Raw genomic sequence first — 24001 nt, forward strand, 5'->3', positions numbered from 1 at the left:
ACCTTCGCCTCCCAAAGTGCTAGGATTATAGGCATGAGCCACCACCCCTGGCCTGTTTTTGCTTTCAAATGGACTGTTGATGGTTTTCTCAGAGTGATTTACTTTTGAAATCCAGTTTGTACTGGAAAGAATTTATATTCCAGGCTGGGCACAGTGGCTTATGCCTATAATTTCAGCACTTTGGGAGGCCAAGGCAGGTGGCTTATTTGAGTCCAGGAGTTCAAAACCAACCTGAGCAACATGGCAAAACCTCGCCTCTAACAAAAATACATATTTTTAAATTAGCTGGTCGTAGTGCTGCATGCCTATGGTCCCAGCTACTCATGGCACTGAGGTGGGAGGTTGGCTTGAGCCTGGGAGGCGGAGGTTGCAGTGAGCCCAAATCATGCCACTGCACTCCAGCCTCCATTACAAAGGGAGACCCTGTCTCAAAAAAAGGAAAGGAATTTGTATTCCTCATTTTACTGAGTCTAGTGTGAGTTTTTGTTTAAAAAAAAAAAAAAAAAAACCAGAATAATTTCTTCAAATTCATAAGCATGGCAGGCAGTTTTATTTTAAATTCTGTGGGAAATATGAGTTTAAGGATCTCATGTACCATGCCTTGATATCATTTCTCTATAATGTATATTTTGGCAAATGATATTGTTAATGAAACATACTTTTGCATTAGTATTAACTTTATGCATAATAAAGATGCATCTTCAGTTTTTTGTTTAGCTTATGAGAGTTTACAGCTGGGGACATCTTTACAAAAGTATATTTATAACCTGTTCAGAAGATCTGAAACACAATAATGAGATAATCACCTGTATATTTTTCAGTTAGCAGTTACAAAAGGATTATTGACACTTACAGTTGTTAATGTCTCAGTAAAAACATATTCTTGTGATTATTTTAAAATTGAACGCTAGTCTGTATTTTTAAAGTTTCCTTTTATGGAATATTTTGTGTTTCAGCACTTTGCATCTGGATTATAGTTCCCCCACTTAAGAAAAAAAAGAAAAAACCTGTTTATATTCAATAGGATTAAAAACACACTTTCAGTTTTAGAGCAGATTTATCATCTACCCTTCAGGCTATTCTTTAATATGGAGCTCTTAAAAATGAGTATCTTAAGATATTGCCCAGATGTTTTAAACTTCAGCAAACTTGTGGTTTTCTTTATTGGAATCTTTGTTTGTAGTATTTGGAAGATGAAAGAAAGTATCTCCAGTATCTAAACACTTTGGTTTTAATTTTTTTTTCTAGAAAGGCATGCATAAGATAAAGCTTCTACACTGATAAATTTTCAAAATCCTTACTTTTAAAATATCAAGCTGGGTGCTGTGGCTCATACCTGTAATCCCAGCACTTTGGGAGGCTGAGACGGGTGGATCGCTGGAGATCAGGAGTTCGAGACCAGCCTGACCAACAGAGTGAAACACTGTCTCTACTAAAAATATTTAAAAAATTAGCTGGGTGTGGTGACTGGTGGCTGTAATCCCAGCTACTAGGGAGGCTGAGGCAGGAGAATCGCTTGAACCCGGGAGGCGGAGGTTGCAGTGAGCTGAGTTCACGCCATTGCCCTCCAGCCTGGGCAACAAGAGTGAAACTCTGTCTCAAAAAAAAAAAAAAAAAAAAAGGTATTGTCAAAATGAGAATTGTATTAACAGTAATGTAAAAATAATATTGTATGTCTATATACTTTTGAATTTACATTGTTATGTGATTCATATTTGTTTTGTATAGCTGTAACATTTGGTTAATTGTTTAGTGGGTTATTGAATAGATTCTGTTCTTCATTACTTAGCACAGTGGGGATTGAGAATGCTTTGTATCAAGTGTCTTCCAAGTGTTGGGAAGTTTTAATTAAAAATATTAAAGATGTCGGTCATTTACTTCTTTTTTTTTTAGGTGGTAGCCCAATTGAACATTTTCTGCAAAATCAGTAACTAAGTTATTTTTCCACAATTATAAACTTAGTTGATGGCATTTATTGAGGGCTTACTACGTTCAAGGTAAATGAAATGAAAGAGTGGAATAGTGTGCTGTACACACACACAATCTCTCAAGGGAAGCAAGTACAGGCACCTTATTTCATCTCACTTGTTTAGAAATTTGATTTTGTTATTTCTTGCTGGGTAACATCATATCTGTGTTAATCGAAAATTTATGTCTTAGAATGAGATTTCTCTCAAAAGCAGTAGGTAACAGGGATACAAGATAAAGAATTTCATCAGAGAATAGAAATTCTTTTTTACAATCGATAAAATTGTGCTTGTAACAGGGATACAAGCACAAACCAAATCAATATTTAATTATTTTTAAAATATTCAAGGAAAATCTAGTTTTGTTAAAATTTGTATAGGTTGGTAGTGTACATGTTCTTAAAAATCCAAGAACAGTAGCAGCAGCAATTCTCATTTAATCCTTTTTTAGTTTGTTCATTCAACCATTCATTCATCAATTTTTTTTTCTGTGTACCCATTATCCATCAGGCACTATGCTTAAATATTGTGGAACACAAAAAGAAATAGTCTTTAATGCTATGTTTTACAAATGAGGAAACCTAATCTCAGAGAACTTAAAGTACAGTTGTCCTTTGGTATTCATGGGGGATTGGTTCCAGGAACTTCCTCAGATACCAAAATCCAAGGATTCTCAAGTACCTGATATAAAATTCTGTGGTATTTGTATATAACATATGCATATCCTCCTATGTACTTTAAATCATTTCTAGATTACTTATAATACCTAATAGAATGTAAATGCTGTGTAAGTAGTTGTTATACTCTGTTGTTTAGGGAATAATGTCAAGGAAAAAACACTATTTACATATTCAGTACATATTTTCCAAATATTTTCAATCTATGGTTGGTTGAATCCATGGATGTGGAACTTATGGATATGGAGGGCCAGCCGTACTTGTCCCATGTCATACAATTAGATGAATATGGAATTAAAGCTGGGTCTATCTGACACCAGAGCCTTTGCTTCTAACCATTGAGGAATGTTGCCTGTCCTGATGACTCCACTATAGGAAATCATATATTGATATCAAATTGATCTTATATGTCTGTAGTGAGGAATTTGGCCATGTTGGATCTATCCCCTTCCCTCCTTCCTCTGCTCCTTTCTTCCTCCTTTACCCCCACAGCTTTTCCCCTCCCTTAGCTCTTTTTTCTGACAGGTGGGCTGTTTCCATCCCTCTTTGCTGGTACCTTCTCCACTTAAATTTTGGTGTATCCCTTGGTTCCACTCTCTGTGTTCTTCTCTTGTGTATGAGTGTGGATTTTGTGTTTGCTTATCCTGTGTGGAGTTTCTGAGCTTGAATCTGTTAAGAGTATATCATTCATCAAATTTGGAAATTTTAAAGCCATTTTTTTTCTTTCTTTCCTTTTCCTTTTTTAGAAGCAGCGTCTTGCTTTGTGGTTCAGGGAGTGCAGTGGTATAATCTTAGTTCACTACAGCCTCAAATTCTTGGACTGAAGTGATCCTCCTGCCTCAACCTCCTGAGTAGCTGGGACTACAGGCATGCATCACTATGCCTGGCTATTTTTATTTTTTCGTAGAAGTAGGGTCTCATTATGTTGCCCAGGCTGGTTTCAAACTCGTGGGTTCAAGCAGTCCTCCTGCTTTGACCTCTCAAAGTGCTGAGATTATAGTTGTGAGCCACCCTGCCTGGTCAAGTCATTATTTTTTCAGTTTTCTTTTTCTGCACTGCACTTTTTTTCTTCTGTTTCTCATGCACAAATTTAGATCTTTTAGTGTTGTCTTATAGGTCTGAGTCTTTTTTCATTTTTAAAAAAAATCCTTTTTCTGTCCTGCAGATTGGAAAACTTTTATTGATTTATTTTTAACTATACTGATTCTTAACAGTCTTCTTCATTTTACTATTAAGCCCATCTGGTTATTTTTAAATTTCTAGTTATTGAATTTTAAAGTTCTAATATTTTTATTTTATCTTCTTTATCTTCTGTTTCTTTGCTGAGTCTTTTCACCTTTTTTTAGTTGTCTGAAGAGTCCTAGTAGTTTGTGGTTCCCTGGAGCTCTCTGCTTTGGTAATCCAGCCAGAGAATTGGAGCTTTATTTTCCCAGCTCTGCACATACTTCCTGTGACTATAACCATGTCTGGGTCTAAGTAGTAGGCAGATACTCTTCTCTTGCTCTTTTCTTTCTTGCATTTTAGTCAAATTATTTTACCTCTTGTTATAACTTTCAGTTTATTATTATTTACCAATACTGTATATACAAATTGTAGATTCTTCAGATTGTATCTTCTACCAGAGTGTTCACTCTTTTCTGTATGAGGCTGATACGGAGTGAGGGGAGAGCATATTACCTTAATAAAAATTAAGGGTTAAGCTAGGTCAAAGTTGATTTTTCAGTGTTGATAGTTCAGTCAAGCCTGTTTGCTTCTATTCCTAGAGCCTGAACCTCTAGGACTTTAAATTGAGACCAGTGGTCTCAGCTCTGAAACAGCCCACCAGAATGAGGGTACCAAACTGACCTCAGAGGTTTCCAGCTTAATTCAGAGGTGTCTAGCTTAATTTCTGTCTGCCTTCAAAATTTGGCAATTATGTCAAAGGGGAAATGATCTTTTGTTTTAGGTTTTCGGTTTCCAATGTTATTACTTCAGCCTTATGTAATTGCTAAATTCCCTGCTGTTTTCCCCCATTGCCCCCTTCCTTATCGTTATCTTCTGCTAAGCACAAAGTGTGAATTTTGAGGTTTCACATGTAACCAGTATAAGTATATCCTTCCCCCCAAACCCCAGTGGAAATGTGCCACGGATCCTTGTTTTTATTCTCCACTCCTTTTAGGGCTTTAATTTCTTGTCTATTATGTTTTTAGTTGCTCTTTTCTTGTCCTGTCTTTTGTAAGCACTGCTAGACTCAGAGAACTTTCTGCTTTTGGAACTATTTTGGTTAACCTCTTTAACTTAGCATTCAGCTTCAGAATTCAGCAAATGTGTTTTGGGGCAAACTAGCTGTGTGTTTTAGGTTTGGGAAATGTCAAATTTTGTTTCTCTGTCTTCATGCTTCTGGCTGCAAATGTTGGCAGGTGAAACAAAAAACTGCTAGTTCTGGCCTGCCCCTGTGAACAGGTCTCACCTCTCTGGAAATTTGTCCACTTTGTGCTTGTTGCTTCAGAGCTCTTTGGTACCATTAACAATGTGACTTATGATTTATGTGGCCTTCCTAGGTGTCATCAGTATGAACGTTGGCTGTGATGCAGTATATGCTACCCAGAATCGGAAGTTCCATATGTTATGTTTTGATAAGAGATTTTAGATGTTTGAGTATTTCTGATGAGTGATATTTTTGAAGTTTGGTAGAGAGAAATGATTAGCTAGTTATTGCTTAACTACTCTCTCTCCATATCTATTACATATGTTTCTGGAATATTTCTATCATCAGAGAAACTCAGACCCATTATAAACCTTGGACTCTGGTAGAAATAACAGCTGAAAGCAAACCAGTAAGGGAGTTGGAGTATATAATTTGTGTTTTGGAAGTACCTGTCTGTGGACGTGTGGGTGATGCTCTAGGTTTACCATGAGATTACCCATCTAATTTTGAGAACCACTGTCCTGCAGTATTTTTCTTTTTCTTACATATGACTTTTTCTTTTTGTGATTTAAAACTAAATGTCAACCAGTTACTATTTAATGAAAATCATAAATTGGTTTAGTGAAATTTTGTTGTGTTCTTACAGTGAGTAGAAACCTAATGCACGTATCATGCATCTAAATTTAGGAATAATTCATTTTATTTTAATAATCTATACTTATATACAAAGTGCTTTTCAGCAGTATATTTGATTATCTTAGGAACAATGATCTTCACGTTCAGAGTTATAAATGGGAATAATTAAACCTTTAAACATGTTAGAGTTGAATAAGGGCTTATCTAAGCAATACATGCTTAAAATTACTTTCTTATCAAAGAAAATAAAATTGGAGGTTCAAGAAATGTCTTCAAATTATAATCCTTATGAACTAATAGCTTAACCTTAGTTTTGAATAACTGTTACGTTTTCCATCTTGTAAAAATATGCTTAAATATAAACACATGTGGAAAATGTTAGTTTGGCTTTTAACAAACTGACATTTGAGTTTTTTAAAACCTCACCAAACATTTGCAGTAAAAGATTTCAAAGCTTTGAATTTTACAGTTTGCCTGTCGATTCCCTTGCCTGTGTTATTCTCTTAACATTTGATCTTAATAAGTATAACCTGTTTAGAATTACTTATGTTTTTAACTTATTATTTGTTTAGATGAGAAGTTTAAGGAAGAACTTCATCAGAAATTCTACTTGGCAGTTACGAATGCTTTCTTAAGGAAGTTAAATTTTTGGAATTTCATTGTAAAGATTTTAATCACATGTCCTATTCTTCATATGTCAATCTATGAAATGTTCAAAAATTGTTAATGTTTTTACACTGTGCTGATGTTAACACAACGTGAGGTCTTCTTCTCCTGATAATATGCTGAGCACATGCACACTCTCATATGCTTGTTCCCTCTCTCTCCTTCCCTCCCACTCCCCCTTCCCCCTGAGTTTGAAATAACTTAGTCACTTTAGTTTCTGTGAAAATGGAAAGCAATTGCCCTTAGATAGAACTAGAAATTGTAAAGTGTTGGTTTTGTGGACATTTTCCTGTTCATAATTCTTCTTATTTCTTATTTATAAGTACTTTTATTCATATAGGATGCTGTGTTGAAGGGTATAATCATGGAATCTTTTTTATTCATGTTAGGTAAGGAGAAAAAAGTCACAATAGAAATTACAGTGCTATTTGTGTTTTAAAATTTCTTCTCTCCCTTTTGTATTCCTTATTGTTCTCTTCACTTTTTCTATTGTTTTTCTAGCTTTTCAGGATACATTTTCTAGATACATCCTAAATATAACTGACAATAGTTGCCTTTTATTTAAAAGTAATTCATTTAGTTTCCAACAACAAGGTATTTAATTCTACATATTTCTATTTTTATTTTACATGGTCTTAATATATCCTTGATTACTGTGTTGATCTTCCAGTTTTTAGGCTGCCACTTATACCATCAAAAGCCATTTAAACTGGACTTGGAGGATAATGAATCTAAACTTTCTCATCTTCCTCAAAACAACAGATACAATTAAAGTCACAAATAAGATGTACCTTCAGAATTGAGAGGAGACAGAACATAGTAAGAATTCAAGTCTCTTATAAGTGGAGTTATAAACATGATATTCCAGTATTCATTCTGCTGCTTTGTCTGTACATTTGGAGAGCAGAGGTATCGGGGAGGTTTAAGAGACTGAAAAAAAGGGGTGGGGTGTATGAAGTGTGGATCGGTAACAAACACCATCACTCTTGAAAATAAAAAGTCCAACAGACATCCTAGACCTGTGTTTTAGACAGGTGGGAGGACAGTATATTAATTTTTAAAGACAAAATAATTATATTGAATGAATTTATTGATCATTTTGTTGAACAATTATTATAAGGACATCCCATATTATATTTCAGCTTTTATAAACTATAAATGTTTATGTCTTACATTTTGTGTTCTTTCAACTTTATCTTAATTTGCTTCTCTTATTTTTAGTGTTATTTTGTACATTTGTTTAATATTACTATATTCATATCTTTATAAGTTATAATTTTTTCCTGTAATAATGTAACTTATAAATAATTATATTACAAGGTTTATTAACTTTCTTCCAATGATAATGACTATAGTAGGCTTGTGGTAGAAAAATGGATCAGGTACTGTCCTTCCAATTCTGTCAGGCTTTTAATTGAGGTGTTTATATGGCCACCCCATTCAGACAAAGAATGTCAACCAAAAGGAGAAAGTAAGAAGGAATCTATAAATTCCTAAAATTCCCATACTTTATTCCCTATGGAAAAAGTCCTGTAAGGAAAATATATAGAAGTTTCCCATAAAATGTAATGATACCATAAACTCTTTCATCCTTAAACACCTGTTAGTCTTGCCACAGTACAATCAGTTCCCTGAAGATAAATATTTCTTGGTTTGTTAGTTGGCTACTTAGGAGTTCCTTTCCCTTCTTAAGATTTTCTGCTCTCCTGTATTTCTTTTCTAACACCATCCAACTCGTTATCCAAACTAGCAACCTCAGAATTATCATCCCTCTTCCACATCTTACACTTCTTTATCACATCCTATATCTTCAACTTCAGAATGATTCCTTAGTTTGGTCTCGTCTCTCTATCTGGTCTTTCATATGAGCTATTCTAAAGGCAGGTGGTCTGCTTCTCTTTACTCTGTCCTCTAGTGTTATCATTTTTAAAAAGTGCTCTTTCCGCACTATTGCTAAATAGAGTTTAATAATTTCTAGTAGCCTTCAGAATAATGTCTACACTTATTAGCCTGATAGTTACTACCTTTTCTCTGTCAATTTTTACTACTTTGATTTTGACCTGCATTTTGTTTGTGTTTAACTGGTTTTTCTGAATACATCATGTTTATTGTTTCACCCTCAACCCTGAATATTTTTTTTTCCCTTAAATGTCAAATTTCAATTCAGATGTTAAACTTTCCCTGCCTTTTTTGTTCAGAATCACTTCTTTCTCTGCTCTTGCTTTTTATCCAGCTTTGTTCTATATATAATTCTTTTAAAATAATTGTATGGAAAATTGCTATGTTCTTTTATTATAAAATGAAGTTGATTTTTCATTACAAAACAGTTTATATGCTTACTGCACAATTTAAACAGATGTATAAAAGAGCCATAATTGTTCCTAATTTGGCGATAACTACTGTTAATACTTTGGTTGTATTCTTCCAGGTTCTTTTCAGTAGACATGTATATTGGATAATTTTGTTTACACAAAAAAGGATTATATTGCGCATAAGTTTTTGTAAATTAACATTTCTCATTTGAAATAACATGGAAAATACCATAGACATAAATCTATTTTAAATCTGTAACATTTAAAAATGCTTAATACTTTAATAGAAGCAACACATACACATAGTTAAAACTACATCAAGGTAGAAAATTAAATGCTTATTTGAAGACTTCTAATTTTGGAAAATCGACTAATTCTGCTATTCATCAGGATTTTTCAGGCCAAAATTCAGAACAAGACTAAATTTGCCCATTTCCACCTACTATTGTTTATTCTCTATTTATATTATGCCAGAGCTTGTAGTCTTTGTACTAACGCAAGAAAGGGGAGGAAAAAATTGTCCTTATTCACAAATGATAATTATGTTTAATTTGTTAAAAACACATAAATCTTTGGAGTTAAATATTAGAAACTTGGCTGAAAAAATGGATATAAAGAATGTTTATAAATATCAGTCACAAATAAAAATTAAGTTTAAACAATATCATAATAGTATTAAAACATGAAGTATGAAGTAGTGATCAGAATAAAAGATGTGGGGGCTTTGTGGCAAACATGAAACTTTGAGAGATACTGTAACCATGGATTAGATGATGTAATATTGGAAATATATCACTTTTCCCAGCATAGATATAGAAAATTAGTGCAATCACTAATTTTCTAACAAGTTGGGCACGGTGGCTTACGCCTATAATCCCAGCACTTTGGGAAGCTGAGGTGGATGGATCACGAGGTCAAGAGATGGAGACCATCCTGACCAACATAGTGAAACCCCGTCTCTACTAAAAATAGAAAAATTAGATGGACATGGTGGGATGCGCCTGTAGTCCCAGCTACTTGGGAGGCTGAGGCAGGAGTATTGCTTGAACGAGGGAGTTGGAGGTTGCAGTGAGCCAAGGTTGCGCCAGTGCATTCCAGTCTGGCAACAGAGCGAGACTCAGTCTCAAAAAAAAAAAAACCCTAACAAGTTGGTTTTTGGAGTTTGACAACTAGTTGTAAATTTATATGAAGTGCAAAGAACCAAGAACGGCCAAAGTACTCGTGAAGAACAACAGGGTAAGGACACTTGTAGAGAGACAGAGTGTGTGTGTTTGTGTGTGTGTGTGTATATATATGTATATATTATATATGAGAGATATATATAAGATACTGGGTTTTCTAAGTCAGTTCAGTGTTTTTTTTCCTTAACCTGAGTAGTAGTTACATAGACACTTCTTAAATTTTGCACATTTTTTAAAAATTATCCTAGAGAAATTTATAAAAAACGAAAGTAAACTATAAACACCAGTAAAAAAAAAAAAAAAAATCCTTTTATATCAACTCCATAGAGATGCAAATACTGTTAAAAGGTAATGTTTTTAGGCCCTGGTTCCATGACTCACACCTGTAATCCTAGCACTTTAGGAGGCTGAGGTGGGAGGATCGCCTGAGCTCAGGAGTTTGATATCTGCCCGGGCAACATGGTGAAGCCCGTTTCTACAAAATAAAATACAAAAAAAAATTAGCCAAGTATGGTGGCGCATACCTGTATTCCCAGCTGTTTGGGGGACTGAGGTGGGAGGATCCTTAGAGCCCAGGAGATGGAGGCTGCATTGAGCTATGTTTGCGCCACTGCACTCCAGCCTGGGTGACAAAGGAAGATTCTGTCTCAAAAAAAAAAAAGAAAAGGTAATGTTTTTAGCTTAACATTATAAATCTAAATAATGAATTTATGCTTATTTTTAATTAAGTTTATACAATGTCTGTGAACTCTATACTGGAAGATGAAGAATGTAGTGCACTTACACTGTTTTGCCTTTTTATTCTTCCTTATATTTGCTTTGGTTTGATTTTTTTATTGATTGACTTTATGACTTCAACAATATATTTAAAACCTTTTTAAAAACTTGATTTTTAACAATTTGAGATATTTATGGAGTCTTCTCCATAAAAGGGAGAATTTTGCTTGCAATAATGTATGATGGGCACTTTTAACTTTTTTATGGCTTTCTTTTTCAAAGTCGTATATCACCCTCCTTTTCTTTTAACCTCATTCCATCTTTCTTCTGTTTTTTTGGGGGGAGAGTTTGGCACATCTCCTTAGTAATTTTTTCCACATAGGATAAAGGATTATTAAATATTGCTTTGCCTTATTAACCTGATAATTTGAGTACATATTGAAAATTTCTAGTTTCAAAAATTTCCTCCCTTCTCAGCATAGAATACGTTACTCCATTATATTTTTAGCATCTGGTATTCTTTGAGAAGTTTAGTAGTAGTCTGATTTTTATTCCTTTTAAGGTAATTATTATTTTTCATTTTATATGCTTTTAGGGTTTTATCTTAATATGAGAGATTACACAAAATGTGTCCAAGTATGGGGTCCTAGTCCCTAATCCCTTGTAAAACTGTTTGATGTTTGGAAAAATCTGACCATATTTATGTTTCACCTTTTTTTCCCCCAACATTTCTCTCTTACTCTTCATAATGTTTATTTTCCCTTTCTGTATTTCCTGTTAAATAGATCTCGGAGCACCTAATAAATTCTCTGCACCTTTTAATTTTTATCTCATATTTTTAATCTCTTATATTTTCTGTCTATTTTTTGGTATTTTTAAAAATTTCAACTTCTCTATTTTTATCTTAGTTTTTACCCATGCATATTTTGATTGCTCAGGTAATGCATCCAACTATTTATTTTTCAAAAATTTTTCAATAATTGTTAAGTTAGTGTATAGAAACTGTGTCATTCTCTAGCTGCATCTTTTCATATAATTAGATAGGTCTGTTTGTGGCATCTTTCTTTCCTTGCTTTACAGACAGTGCTGTTATACTTTTGTTTATTTTTATATATAAAATATATTTTTTGACATTTAGTAAGATGTAGAAGAGGAAATGAACATATGCTTCATCATCTCTTTTGAAGTGTAAGGTCTTATAATTTTCATACTTCTTGAACTGATTCCAAGGGTAACATTAAGTGAAATTTTGTTTAGTTTCTATAGAAAACTCTCTTAGTTGTCTGGAATGAGGAGAAATACACACTGATTTCTGTATGTTTATAGTAACAAGTAATTCTGAGACTGGGATTCTGATTTTGACTTAACCAATTTGCCACATGTGACCTCCATTTGGCAATCTATTAATTATTACTTTTACTTTCTGTTTAGTTTAATGGCTAATTATGGACAGTCTGTGTTTTAAATTCTTAAATTCTTATAGTTGTACACTTATGGAAAACATTTCTTAAATGTGGAAATTCAGCATTTTTGTTATAAGATACTTCAATTCATTTATTCAACATACTTAAAGAATTAAAACATTTTACTATTTGTGTTTTAATACTCTTCTGCTCAGAAAAGTTTACATTGTGGCAACTCACAGAAGGTAACTTACTCTTTTCTACTGTGATTTCCTTATAGGTTTGATGAACTCGTGAAAAAATTCAAAGTCGAGTATCATGCTGGTGGCTCTACCCAGAACTCAATTAAAGTGGCTCAGGTTGGTTACTTATTTTAAAAGTTAAAAGGATTCAAAATGATTCTAGACCCATGTCTATTTTGCATAATTGTTTCCATTTATATTGTGTTGCTGTAGAATATAGTTTTGTTCATTTGAATTGGGATTTTAGTAGTCATTGCACATCTAATCAAAAGTTACTTTAATTGCTATTTCTTTGGCTGTTGGTAAGCTTGAACTTTTGATATGTTTATTGTTCATTTGCATTTCTTCTTAAATTACTTGTTTCCTTTCACTATCATTTTATAATTTTTCATATGTTACAGATTTATAGAAATTCTTCATATTTTATAGATAGTATTCCTTTTTATTTTATAAGTTGAAAGTATTTATTTTTTGTCATGTGTACATTAACTCTTACAGTGTCTTGTACGGTGCCTTAGTTCTTCATGTAACTTTCAAAGTTTTTAATGTAATTAAACTTTATGGCTTCTTCATTTCCTGCATGTCCTCCTTAGAAAGGACGTTTCTGCCACAAGATAGTAGAAATTGCTCTGTATTATATATAGATATCTATATACATAAATATATATGTATATGTTCATACCTGAATATCTATGTATAGACAGATATGTTGGTAGATATGTATACACATCGTTATATCTATACCGGGGTATATCTTTAATATATCTGTATATCTGTCTCTATTCCCATATCTTCCAATGAGTAATTGAATAAACTCATTAGGCATATACTCTTTGAGTTACCAGTTTAACCTAATCTTGATTGAGAGAGTTAGTGATCTGCTTAATCTTCCAGCGTTGAAAGATATGAACAAGTTTTACATACCACTGGTTCCTACTTTTGCAGTTTGAAGCTAGCTCAAAATTCTGCTCATTGCAATCATGTGTCAGTTCTGCTATACTAGATTTCTTTTTCTTTTTTATTGATTAATGCATTCCCTTTGAATTCTAATTAACTTCAAGAACTGGAAAAGTGGAAAATTGACAAAATCCAGAATGATTTCTTTTCAAGTAACTCTTAGTTGATTTAGACATATAGTATGATTATTCCACATACTTCCAAGCTCAGATTTAATCATAGTTTTCAAATCTTTTGTAAAAATGAATCTTTAAGGTGGTCATTAATACGAAGTGGCCTGAGTATTTCTGTTGGTCAGTTGATTTGTATTGTTTTTGGTAGAACATCCAGGTGGTCACTTTATGAACTTCCAGAGTAATAGAAAAAGGATGATTTACAGCCAGGCGCGGTGGCTCACGCCTGTAATCCCAGCACTTTGGGAAGCTGAGGTGGACAGATCACTTGAGGTCTGGAGATCCAGATCAGGCTGACCAACATGGTGAAACCCCGTCTCTACTAAAAAAGTACAAAAATTAGCCAGGTGTGGTGGCATATGCCTGTCATCCCAGCTACTTGGGAGACTGAGGCCAGAGAATAGCTTGAACCTGGGCAGTAGAGGTTGCAGTGAGCTGAGATCATGCCACTGCACTCCAGCCTGGGCAACAGAGTGAGACTCCATCTCAAAAAAAAAAAAAAAAAAAAAAAAGAGGATAATTTACTAAAGCCTTAATTTATAAAGGCACGTTTTGCATTTTGCAGTTTTCAGTCTCTTCTCCTACTAGAACTGGAGGTGATATGGTTAGGCTTTGTGTCCCCACACAAATCTCATCTTGAATTGTAATCCCTGTAATCCCCACATGCCAAGGGAGAGACCAGGTGGAGGTAATTGACTTATGGGGGCAGTTTCCTTCATGTTGTTCCCGTGATAGTGAGTGAGTTCTCACAATATCTGATGGCTTTATAAGGGGCTCTTACCCCTTTGCTCAGCATTTCCCATTCTTGCTGCCTTGTAAAGAAGGTGCCTTTCTTCTTCTTTGCCTTCTGCCATGATTATAAGTTTTCAGAGGCCTTTCCAGCCATGCTAAACTGTGAGTCAATTAAACCTTTTTTCTTTTTTTTTTTTGAAACGAAGTCTCACTCTGTCTCCCAGGCTGGAGTGCAGTGGCATGATCTTGGATCACTGCAAGCTCTGCCTCCCGGGTTCACGCCATTCTCCTGCCTCAGCCTCCCGAGTAGCTGGGACTACAGGCGCCCGCCACCATGCCTGGCTAATTTTTTCTATGTTTTGTAGAGATGGAGTTTCACCGTGTTAGCCAGTATGGTCTGGATCTCCTGACCTCGTGATCCGCCCGCCTCGGCCTTTTTTTCTTTATAAATTACCCAGTCTCTGGCCGGGCGCGGTGGCGCACGCCTGTAATCCCAACACTTTGGGAGGCCGAGACGGGCGGATCACGAGGTCAGGAGATCGAGACCATCCTGGCTCACACTGTGAAACCCCGTCTCTACTAAAAATACGAAAAACTAGCCGGGCGAGGTGGCGGGCGCCTGTAGTCCCAGCTACTTGCGAGGCTGAGGCAGGAGAATGGCATGAACCCGGGGGCGGAGCTTGCAGTGAGTGGAGATCGCGCCACTGCACTCCAGCCTGGGCGACAGAGCGAGACTCTGTCTCAAAAAAAAATAAATAAATAAATAAATAAATAAATAACCCAGTCTCAGGCAGTTCTTTACCATAGTGTGAAAATGAACTAATACGGGGAGGCTATTAGCTGTTCACTGATTGTCTCCTTTCTTGAAGATCTTCATCAGTTTCTGCCTTCTAAAAGTTTATTATTATATGATTAAGTTCTCCCTCAGCTTTCTCCCTGATATTGGTCTCATAATAAAGCAGTCATTGCCTACTTTTATTCTTTTGCACTTTTTACAATATTTCACATTCATTCTAACAGTGTATTCTAGTAATGGTTTATTTGTTCTTGTCTTTTGCAAGGTAATAAAAGGAATTTGAAGTTTTGGGTAACTTACTATGTGAGATCTTACTAGTAATCATACTTTCATATATCAAGTTATATGACAAATTATGTCAACAAGAAAATGTCCCCAAAGCTCTTAGGTATTTTGATATGTCAAATCATGGTCTTGAAGATTTTAATGAAACCATAGGCAACAAAAACAAATATTGTTGATATCTTGTCCAAGTACAATTCTAGATTTATTTGATATACAGTACAAATGTAAATTTTGGTAAATTTCGTTTGGTCTGAACTGCTTACTAATGAAAGTGAAAAGTTCTTATCTGCTCAATATCCTGCACAGCATGTATATAACACTGCTAAAAAGAGGTGTGACTTGCTTAAGTTTGATCATTGATGCTTTCTTAATGAACTCTTTTGGTTATGTTGCCAGTTTTTAAAAAATTTGTGGAAGCGCTTAATGTGATTTTTGACTTGAAAGAAATGGAAAAAGGCTGGCATTGTGACTCATGCCTGTAATCCCAGCATTTTGAGAGGCTAAGTCAGGAGGATCGCTTGATTCCAGTAGTTTGAAACCTTGTCTCTACAAAAAGAAAAATAAATGGAAGAAAATGACCTCCTTGAATATGTGCCTAAAAGATGGCTATTTTTGTTGCTGGACGTAGATGCCTTGCAGTACAATATTAACAAAATATGAGACCAAAGGAATGCCCTTCTCTGATTTGGCAGTACATTGAGAATGAGAATGGAAAAACAAGATTATAGAAAAAGATATTTTTTTGCGGTTTCTGTTTCTTTTGTTTGTTTGTTTGTTTGTTTTGAGACAGAGTCTCACTCTGTTGCTAGGCTGGAGTGCAGTGGTGCGATCTCTGCTCACTGCAACCTCTGCCTCCCGGGTTCAAGTGATTCTCCTGCCTCAGCTTCCCAAGTAGCTGAGACTATAGGCATGTGCCACCATGCCCAGATAATTTTTGTATTTTTAGTAGAGACGGGGTTTCACCATGTTGGACAGGACAGTCTTGATCTCTTGACCTTGTGATCCACCCACCTCGGCCTCCCAAAGTGCTGGAATTGCAGGTGTGAGCCACTGTGCCCAGCTTGTTTCTGTTTTTGAAGAGGCCACAAGTAGGCTAGAAAAAACACATACCAAAAAAAAAAAAAACCACACAAATAATTTTATTTATTTATTATTGTATATTTTTTTTTGAGACTCTCTCTCTCGCTCTGTTGCCTAGGTTGGAATGTAGTGGTGTGATCATAGCTCACTCCAGCCTTGAACTGCTGGTCTCAAAGAGTCCTCCTTCCTCCATCTCCTGAGTAGCTAGGACTACAGTCATACCGTGCCATACTTGGCTAATTTATTTGTTGTAGAGACAGGGTCTCTGTATGTTGCCCAGATTGGTCTTGAACTTTTGGCTTCAAGTGATCCTCCTGCCTTAGTCTCCCAAAGTGCTAGGATTATAGGTGTGAACCATTGTACCTGGCCCAAATGGCTCATTTTTATATTAAGAGTGCTTCAGAACTCAAGTAAAAAAGTCACAGAAAAGAGCAACGAGGTTAAATAAAACTTTTTTTCAGTTTCTTTACTAAAAAATCCAGTTTTGACATCACGAATTCAAATTCAGGTGTTTTAAAACCATTTCTGCAAGAAAGAGAAATTTAACTTAGGATGATAGCCAATGTCTTTCAGAGTGTTTTAAAATGATGGACATTTTGAACACTGATAAGCCTATATAATGAATCTGTAAACACAAGGGATGTGATTCATAAGGAGCTGGAATGCCAAACATGCATTTAGCTAAAAGATAGATGGATATTTTTATAGAACTATAAACTAATTCCTATATCTAAACACCTATTATTGATAGTAATTAAAATCCTAAGTATTCTGTTTACATGCTTTTGTTGAGAGGATATTTAGCTTAATGTCATTGCATTGGATTGATACCAAGAATGTGGGCTTGATGCATCGGAGGTGTAAGTCACAGTGGATTTTACCTTTGACTGTGTGTTAAGTTTCACCACACATACAAGAAGGATTGACCTAATGGCTCTAGTGAAGTATAGAAAGGAAACATAAAAGTAAAAATATTTTCTTATTTCATAGGCAAAAAGAAGCATGCCATTGTTCTTTTTAATTCAATATTGGTAAAATATTTAATCCAACTATAGTTACATTTTTTTTTTAAAGTGTGACAGAAATAAATAATGCAGAATAATATATGATTATGAATAAGTTCAATGTTAGTTAGCTAGAGCATTCTTAACAATTTCAGAGACTAGATGGCTTAAACAACAAAGATTTATTTTCTCACAGTGTTGGAGTCCCAGATCAAAGTGTTGACACCTTGATTCCTTCAGAGGCCTTGCTTCTTGGCCTGCAGATGGCTACCCTCTTTCTGCCTCTTTGCGTGGTGGTTTCTTCGTACATATGTACCCCTGGAGTGTGTCTGCGTGTCCTAATGTCTTCTTATAAGAACACCAGTCAGATTGGATTAAGGCCTACCTTACTGCCCTCCATTAATTTAATTACCTTGTTAAAGACCCTATCTTCAAATGTAGTCACATTGTGAGATACTGGAGTTTAGGGCTTCAACATATGAATAGTGGCAGGAGGGTCCGTGGAGGGATGTTTATAGTTCAGCCCATAACAACTATGTGTTTTTAAATTTTTGTGTCTAAGTAATAAAACATCAATAAGTTAATTTTTGGTAGTGTTCTTTTTTGATACCATCTTCCTTTTCTTTCCTGTATATGTTTTAGTTACTTTTATTATTTACCATTTAAATTACAATTAACATTGTAAACTCATAACAACCTGATTTGGATAATACCAATGTAGTTTCAATAATATACAAACACTACTCCTTTACATCTTCATCCTCTTCTTATATATTATTACTCTCATTGATTATGTCTTTGTATATTGCATGCCCATTAACATAGATTTATAATTATTATTTTATTCATTTGCCTTTTAAATCATATAGAATAAAAGGAATTACAAACCAAAAGTTCAGTGATACTGGCATTTATATTTACTATGTCCTTTCATTTCAGCCTGAAGGATTCTCTTTGGCATTTTGTGTAGGGCTGGTCTATTGTTAACAAACTGTCTTAGCTTTTGTTTATCTGGGAATGTCTTAAATAGCCCCTTTATTATAGGGTAGTTTTGTTGGATATATAATTCTTGGTTAACAGTGCCTTTCGTTTAATACATTAAATATGTCAACTCACTGCTTTTTGGCCTACATGGTTTCTGATGAGAATTAGTTCTTAATCTTATTGAGAATCCTGACTTGGGACCAGTTGCTTTTCTCTCACTTATTTCAAAATTCTTTCCTTTTCTTTGTCTTTCAACAGTTGACTATAATGTGTCTTGGTGTGAATCTTTTTGTGTTTATCATGTTTAGAGCTTATTAAATTCATGCTTCAAGTTCATGCTTGGATGTGTAGATTCATACATTTTATCAAAGTTGGGAAGTTTTGGACCATTTTATCTTCAAACATTTTTTTCTTTTATTTTTTCTCTGTTTTCTTTCTGGCATTCTCATAATTAATATGTTGGTCTGCGAAGATTGTTTAATGATAAGGATTCTGACTAAATAAGATAGAAAAAAACACCATGGTGAGTAAGCAAAGCAGAAATAGAACCCTACTGTTCTAACTAGTAACCTCAGCTTGCTTTTTTTACTGGAGATTTTTCTCTCATCCTGAGAAGACTTCAATTTTTAATTCTCTAAGTGTGAGAGATTTTGAGTAGTGTTTCACTTGTTTTCTTCACTTCTTACTGTCTTCTTCAATTTGGGAGTAATTGTAGGTTGTCAGAGAGAGTGTCGAATATGCATCACTTTAAATACAGCTATCAGTAAATGGACTCTTTCATTCATGCTTCCCAGGGATGACAGTTTTCCTTGGTGCCTAGATACCTTTTTGTTCCTTGGAGATTTATAGTGTTATGTGACTCATTGAATTTTTCAGAAGCCTGATGGTGAGCTACATGAGGTATTTCTATTTAAGTTCTAGGTTCAGTTGTTTTTAAGCTTCCTTCAATTTAATTTATCTATAGTATTTTAAAATTTATTTTTAAAATGCCATCTTGGGGTATATTCTGGGCATCTCAGAAATTTTAAATACCATCTTATCCTTTGTTAACTGGAATATAAGCAGGTAATCATTTGAATCACTTTTTTCCTGTAATTATTATCATATTGAGGCTATATGGATTTTTATTTTATTTTATTTTGTTTTTTATTTTTTTGAGACAGAGTCTCACTCTGTCACCTAGGCTGGAGTGCAGTGGTGCGATCACAGCTCACCACATCCTTAACCTCCTGGGCTCAAGGAATTCTCCTACCTCAGCCTCTTGAGTAGTTGGTACTATAGGTGCACACCACCACACCCACCTTATATTTAACTTTTTTGTACAGATGGGGTTTTGCCATATTAACCAGGCTAGTCCTGCATTCCTGGGCTCAAACGATCCTCAAGACATTAGCTTGGTCTCCTCTCAAATTAGCAGATCCTTATTTCTGTCTTATAATTTCTAATCTGCTTTTATGATTATTGACTTACATTCAGTCTTGCAGTTTTTCATGTCTCTTCCAGTTAGATAAGCCTCCATATTTGTCTTTAACTTCCAGTAAAATTTTAACCATGTTGTTGTTTCATTTTTAATTAAAATTTGAGAGGACTGCCTAAATGTCGTGTGTTTTATGTTTTATACATCTCAGGGGGATGCTTTTAATTATTTTCTTGATGTAAAACATCACATAATAAACTAGTGTTCATAGTTGTATTTTAAAGCTTTCCAAAATGCTATGTAAAATGAGTTTCTAAAAACACTAAACAAAAGTTTTAGGAATTATGTTTGAATGAAATAGAAACATTGAACTCAAAATTGTAAAGCTGATATTTCAAGAACTACCAATTGGTGTAACATTACTAATTGAGTTATGGTATTTAGAAATTAAAACTGATTTAAATCAAAGGACTCATGTTGTTTATGTATTTCGAGATCTTTTTTGAAAAAAGTTAATCTAAAGTTTGTCTGTATTAAAAAAAAATCTGATTATCTCTTTTGTGACCTATTTTACCTAGAAAAGCTAGTTAGAGGTTAAAAGGTTTTTTATGAGATGTACTTCTGTGCATTGGAACAGTCCAGATGTAAATTTAAAAAGAAGAAATGACAATGAAGTGATCAAAGAGAATTCTCTGTTCAAATGCTTTCACCTGGAGCAGTTGTAGAAATGTCAGTAGTACAACTGTATTTATAATTATAGCAGGATGTGGCAGAAGGTGATGCAACACAGTCTCATCAATTCTTTCTGTCATTTAAGAAAGTACTAAGTACTAATTCTGTCAATTTTATGATTAATGAATAATTTTAAGTAACATAAGCCCTACAAATAAGGTTGACTATTCAAATTTTGATACCTCCTTATAATTTTTAAAGTTTAAATATGAATTAATACTCCTCTTTGTTTGCCTTTCTGAGCTCTTCCCTTTTCAAATTAGGTTGTAAACTTTTCGTAGCTAAAATAAGATGAAGGAAGCAGTGGCTTGCTGTCCTCAATTATAATACTTTTGATGTGTTTGTGAAATTATTCTAACTTAGATCAGATTCTTTAATGTAAAGAAAAATCAGTATTTCATTTTTCCCTTCCTCCCTTTTCTCCCTCTCTCCTTTCCTTGTCTCTCTCCTTTCCTTTCTCTCTCTTTTTCCCTTCATCCCTCCTCTCCCCTTCCCTTCTTTTTCCTCCTCCTCCGTTCCTTACATCTTCTTCCCTTCTCTTCCTGTCCTTCCTCCTCCCTCCCCTCTTCTTCCTTTCTTCCTACATTTTTTTATGTATTATATTAAGAAATTATTTTACTACTATTAGTGATGACATGCTTTTAGTTCTGTCTCAGCAGTTATGGTTGTGCTCTGCAGTTGTCCAGTATAAATCTACACATATCACAGTTACCCACTTCATAAAAGAATGATATATCTCTACTCTTGTGGACCTTAATGTCATGCAGTGTTCCTGGGTATGATATTAAACATGGGTACAATTTGAAATTGTATTTTTCTGTCTAAAAGCAAAACAAATAAACCTTCAGTAAGAAATACTACAAGCAATGGGACATAATTTCATCAAGGGGATGAAACTCTATTCCTTTTTATTCTATTTTGGAATTGGAATTCAGAAACTTTTTTTTGTCCTATGGATGGTATATTCATTTATTTGAAATGAAAATTGAACTCAAATTTTTCTGAAAGAGTCTCATTTGTTAATTGGTTCACAAGGATGGTCTTTGCCATTTAAATTATACAGTGGTACTGTCAGCTGCCATCGTTTTTGAAAGCAAAGAAAATATTTAATTGTATTCATTTTCTAACTTACATTCCAATTAATACACATTTCCTTCTTCTTTAAATAACTTTATTGGAATATAGTTCACATACAATTCACCTGTTTAAAATGTATGACCCTGTGGCTCTTAGTGTGTTCACAGATTTAGCTAGCTGTGCAACCATCACCACAGTCAGTTTCACAATATTTTCATTATCAAATGAAGAAACTCTATTAGTAGTCATTCCCCATTTCTCTCTCACCCCCTCATCTTCTTTCCATTCAACCCCTGGGCCCCAGACATTCACTTATCTAGTTTTGTTTCTATATGTTTGCCTATTCTAGACAATTATTTTTGTTTTTGGAGATGGCATCTTGCTCTGTCTTCGAGGCTGGAGTGCAGTGGCACAATCATGGCTCACTGCAGCCTCCAACTCCTAAGCACAAGTGATCCTCCCACCTCTGCCTCCCGAGTAGCTGGGTCCACCGGCCTGTGCCAGCATGCTCAGCTAATTTTTAACTTGTAAATTTTCTGTGGAAATGGAATCTTGCTTTGTTGCCCAGGCTGATGTTGTTCCTGACCTCAAGCAACCCTCCTGCCTCTCCCTCCCAAAGTGCTGGGATTACAGGTGTGAGCCACTGTGCACAGCCTTTAAACAATTATCAAAAACCTATTCATATCTGTGATTCTAGATTCTTTCACCAATATCTCTCCATCCTTCTACCCCTCTAATTACCCAGGCCTCTGAAAAACACCATTTTACTCTCCTATGAGATCAGCTTTTTTATAGTTCACATGTGAGTTGAGATTATGTAGCATTTGTTTTTTGTACCTGGCTTATTTCTTTTAACATGATATTCTCCAGCTTCCTCCATGTTACCACAAATGAGAGGATTTTTTTCTTTTTTTTTTTGTGGATGAATGGTATTCCATTGTGTATATATACCGCATTGTGTATATATACCGCATTCATTCATTGCCTGATGAACTCTTAGGTTGATTACATATCTTGGCTGTTGTGAATAATAAAGCAATAAATATGGAAGTGCAGATATATCTTAATCATTTCCACTGAATATGTACCCAAAAGTGGAATTGCTGGATCTTTTTGAAGTCAGATAGCATGATGTGTCTTTGTCATTTTTGCTCAAGATTGCTTTTGCTGTTTGGGATGTTTTGTGGTTCTATATGAATTTTAGAATTTTTTTTCTATTTCTGTGAAGATTGTCATTGGCATTTTGAGAGGGTTTACTTTGAATCTGTAGATCACTTTGGATAGTATGAACATTTTAGCGTTATTAATTTTTTCATTACATGAATGCAGGCTATCTTTTCATTTATTTGTGTCTTCTTTAATTTCTTTCATCAGTGTTTTATACTTTTCATCTTAGAGATCTTTTACCTCCTTTGTTGAATTTATCCCTAGGTATTTTAGCTATTTTTATAACTATTTTAAGAGGAATTGTTTACTTGATTTTTGTTTTTTCAGGTAGTTTGTGGTTGATGTATAGACATGCTTTTGTATGTTTGTTTTGTATCCTACAACTTTACTGAATGTGATTATTAGTTCTGACAGTATTTTGGTACATTCTTTAGGGTTTTCTGCGTATGAGATCATGTTGTCTGCAAACAAGAACAATTTAATTTCCACCTTTCCAATTTGGATGCCTTTTATTTCTTTCTCTTGCCTAATTGTTCTGGCCGGGTCTTCTAGACTATGATGAATAGAAAAGGTGAACGTATACATCCTTGTCTTGTTCCAGATTTCAGAGGAAAAGCTTTCACTTTTTCCCCATTCAGAATGATAGCTTTGGGTTTTTCATCTATGGCCTTTATTGTGCTGAGCTACATTCCTTCTATTCCCAATTTGTTGATAATTGTAACATGAAGGAATGTTGAATTTTGTCAAATGCTTTTCTGCATCTATTGAAATGATTATATGTTTTTTTCCTGCATTTAATGTGATATATCACAGTTATTGATTTGTGTATGTTGAACCATTCGTATATCCATAGGACGAATCCACTTGATCCTGGTGAATTATCTTGTTAATGTGCTGGCTTTTTTTTTTCTTTCTTAAGACGGAGTCTCACTCTGTCACCTAGGCTGGGGTGCAGAGGTGCTCCACCTCCTGGATTCAAGCGATTCTCCTGCCTCAGCCTCCCGAGTAGCTGGGATTACAGGCGCCCACCACCATGCCTGGCTAATTTTTGTGCTTTTAGTAGAGAAGGGTTTCACCATGTTGGCCAGGGTGGTCTTGGACCCCTGACTTCAAGTTATTTACTTGGCCTCTCAGAATTAATGTGCTATTGAATTTGGTTTGCTGGTATTTTGTTCAGGATTTTTCCATCGAGGTTCATCAGAGACATTGGCCTGTAGTTTTCTTATTTTTGTTGTGTCCTTGTTAGGTTTTGGTATCAGGGTATTGCTGATTTTGTAGAATGAGTTTAGAAGAATTCCTTCCTCTTTAATTTTTAAAAATAATTTGAGAAGAATTGGTATTAGTTTTGCTTTGAATATTTGGTAGGGCTGGGTGTGTGTTGGCTTACAC

At 34.7% G+C, this 24001-nt stretch overlaps 1 protein-coding gene across 4 annotated transcripts in view; it reads left to right on the forward strand.

Moving 5' to 3' along the window:
* The window catches only part of ADK (adenosine kinase), a 636511-nt gene that overhangs the window by 163758 nt on the left and 448752 nt on the right, over window positions 1–24001 (forward strand). For all 4 annotated transcript variants that reach the window (XM_011991173.1, XM_011991170.1, XM_011991171.1 and 1 more), the window contains one exon: window positions 12247–12325. In XM_011991173.1, coding sequence (XP_011846563.1) covers window positions 12247–12325 — 79 coding nt within the window. The remainder of the gene's footprint in view (window positions 1–12246; window positions 12326–24001) is intronic.

This window comes from Mandrillus leucophaeus, unplaced genomic scaffold (assembly GCF_000951045.1).
Source record: "Mandrillus leucophaeus isolate KB7577 unplaced genomic scaffold, Mleu.le_1.0 Scaffold39, whole genome shotgun sequence".
NCBI classification, from domain to species: domain Eukaryota; kingdom Metazoa; phylum Chordata; class Mammalia; order Primates; family Cercopithecidae; genus Mandrillus; species Mandrillus leucophaeus.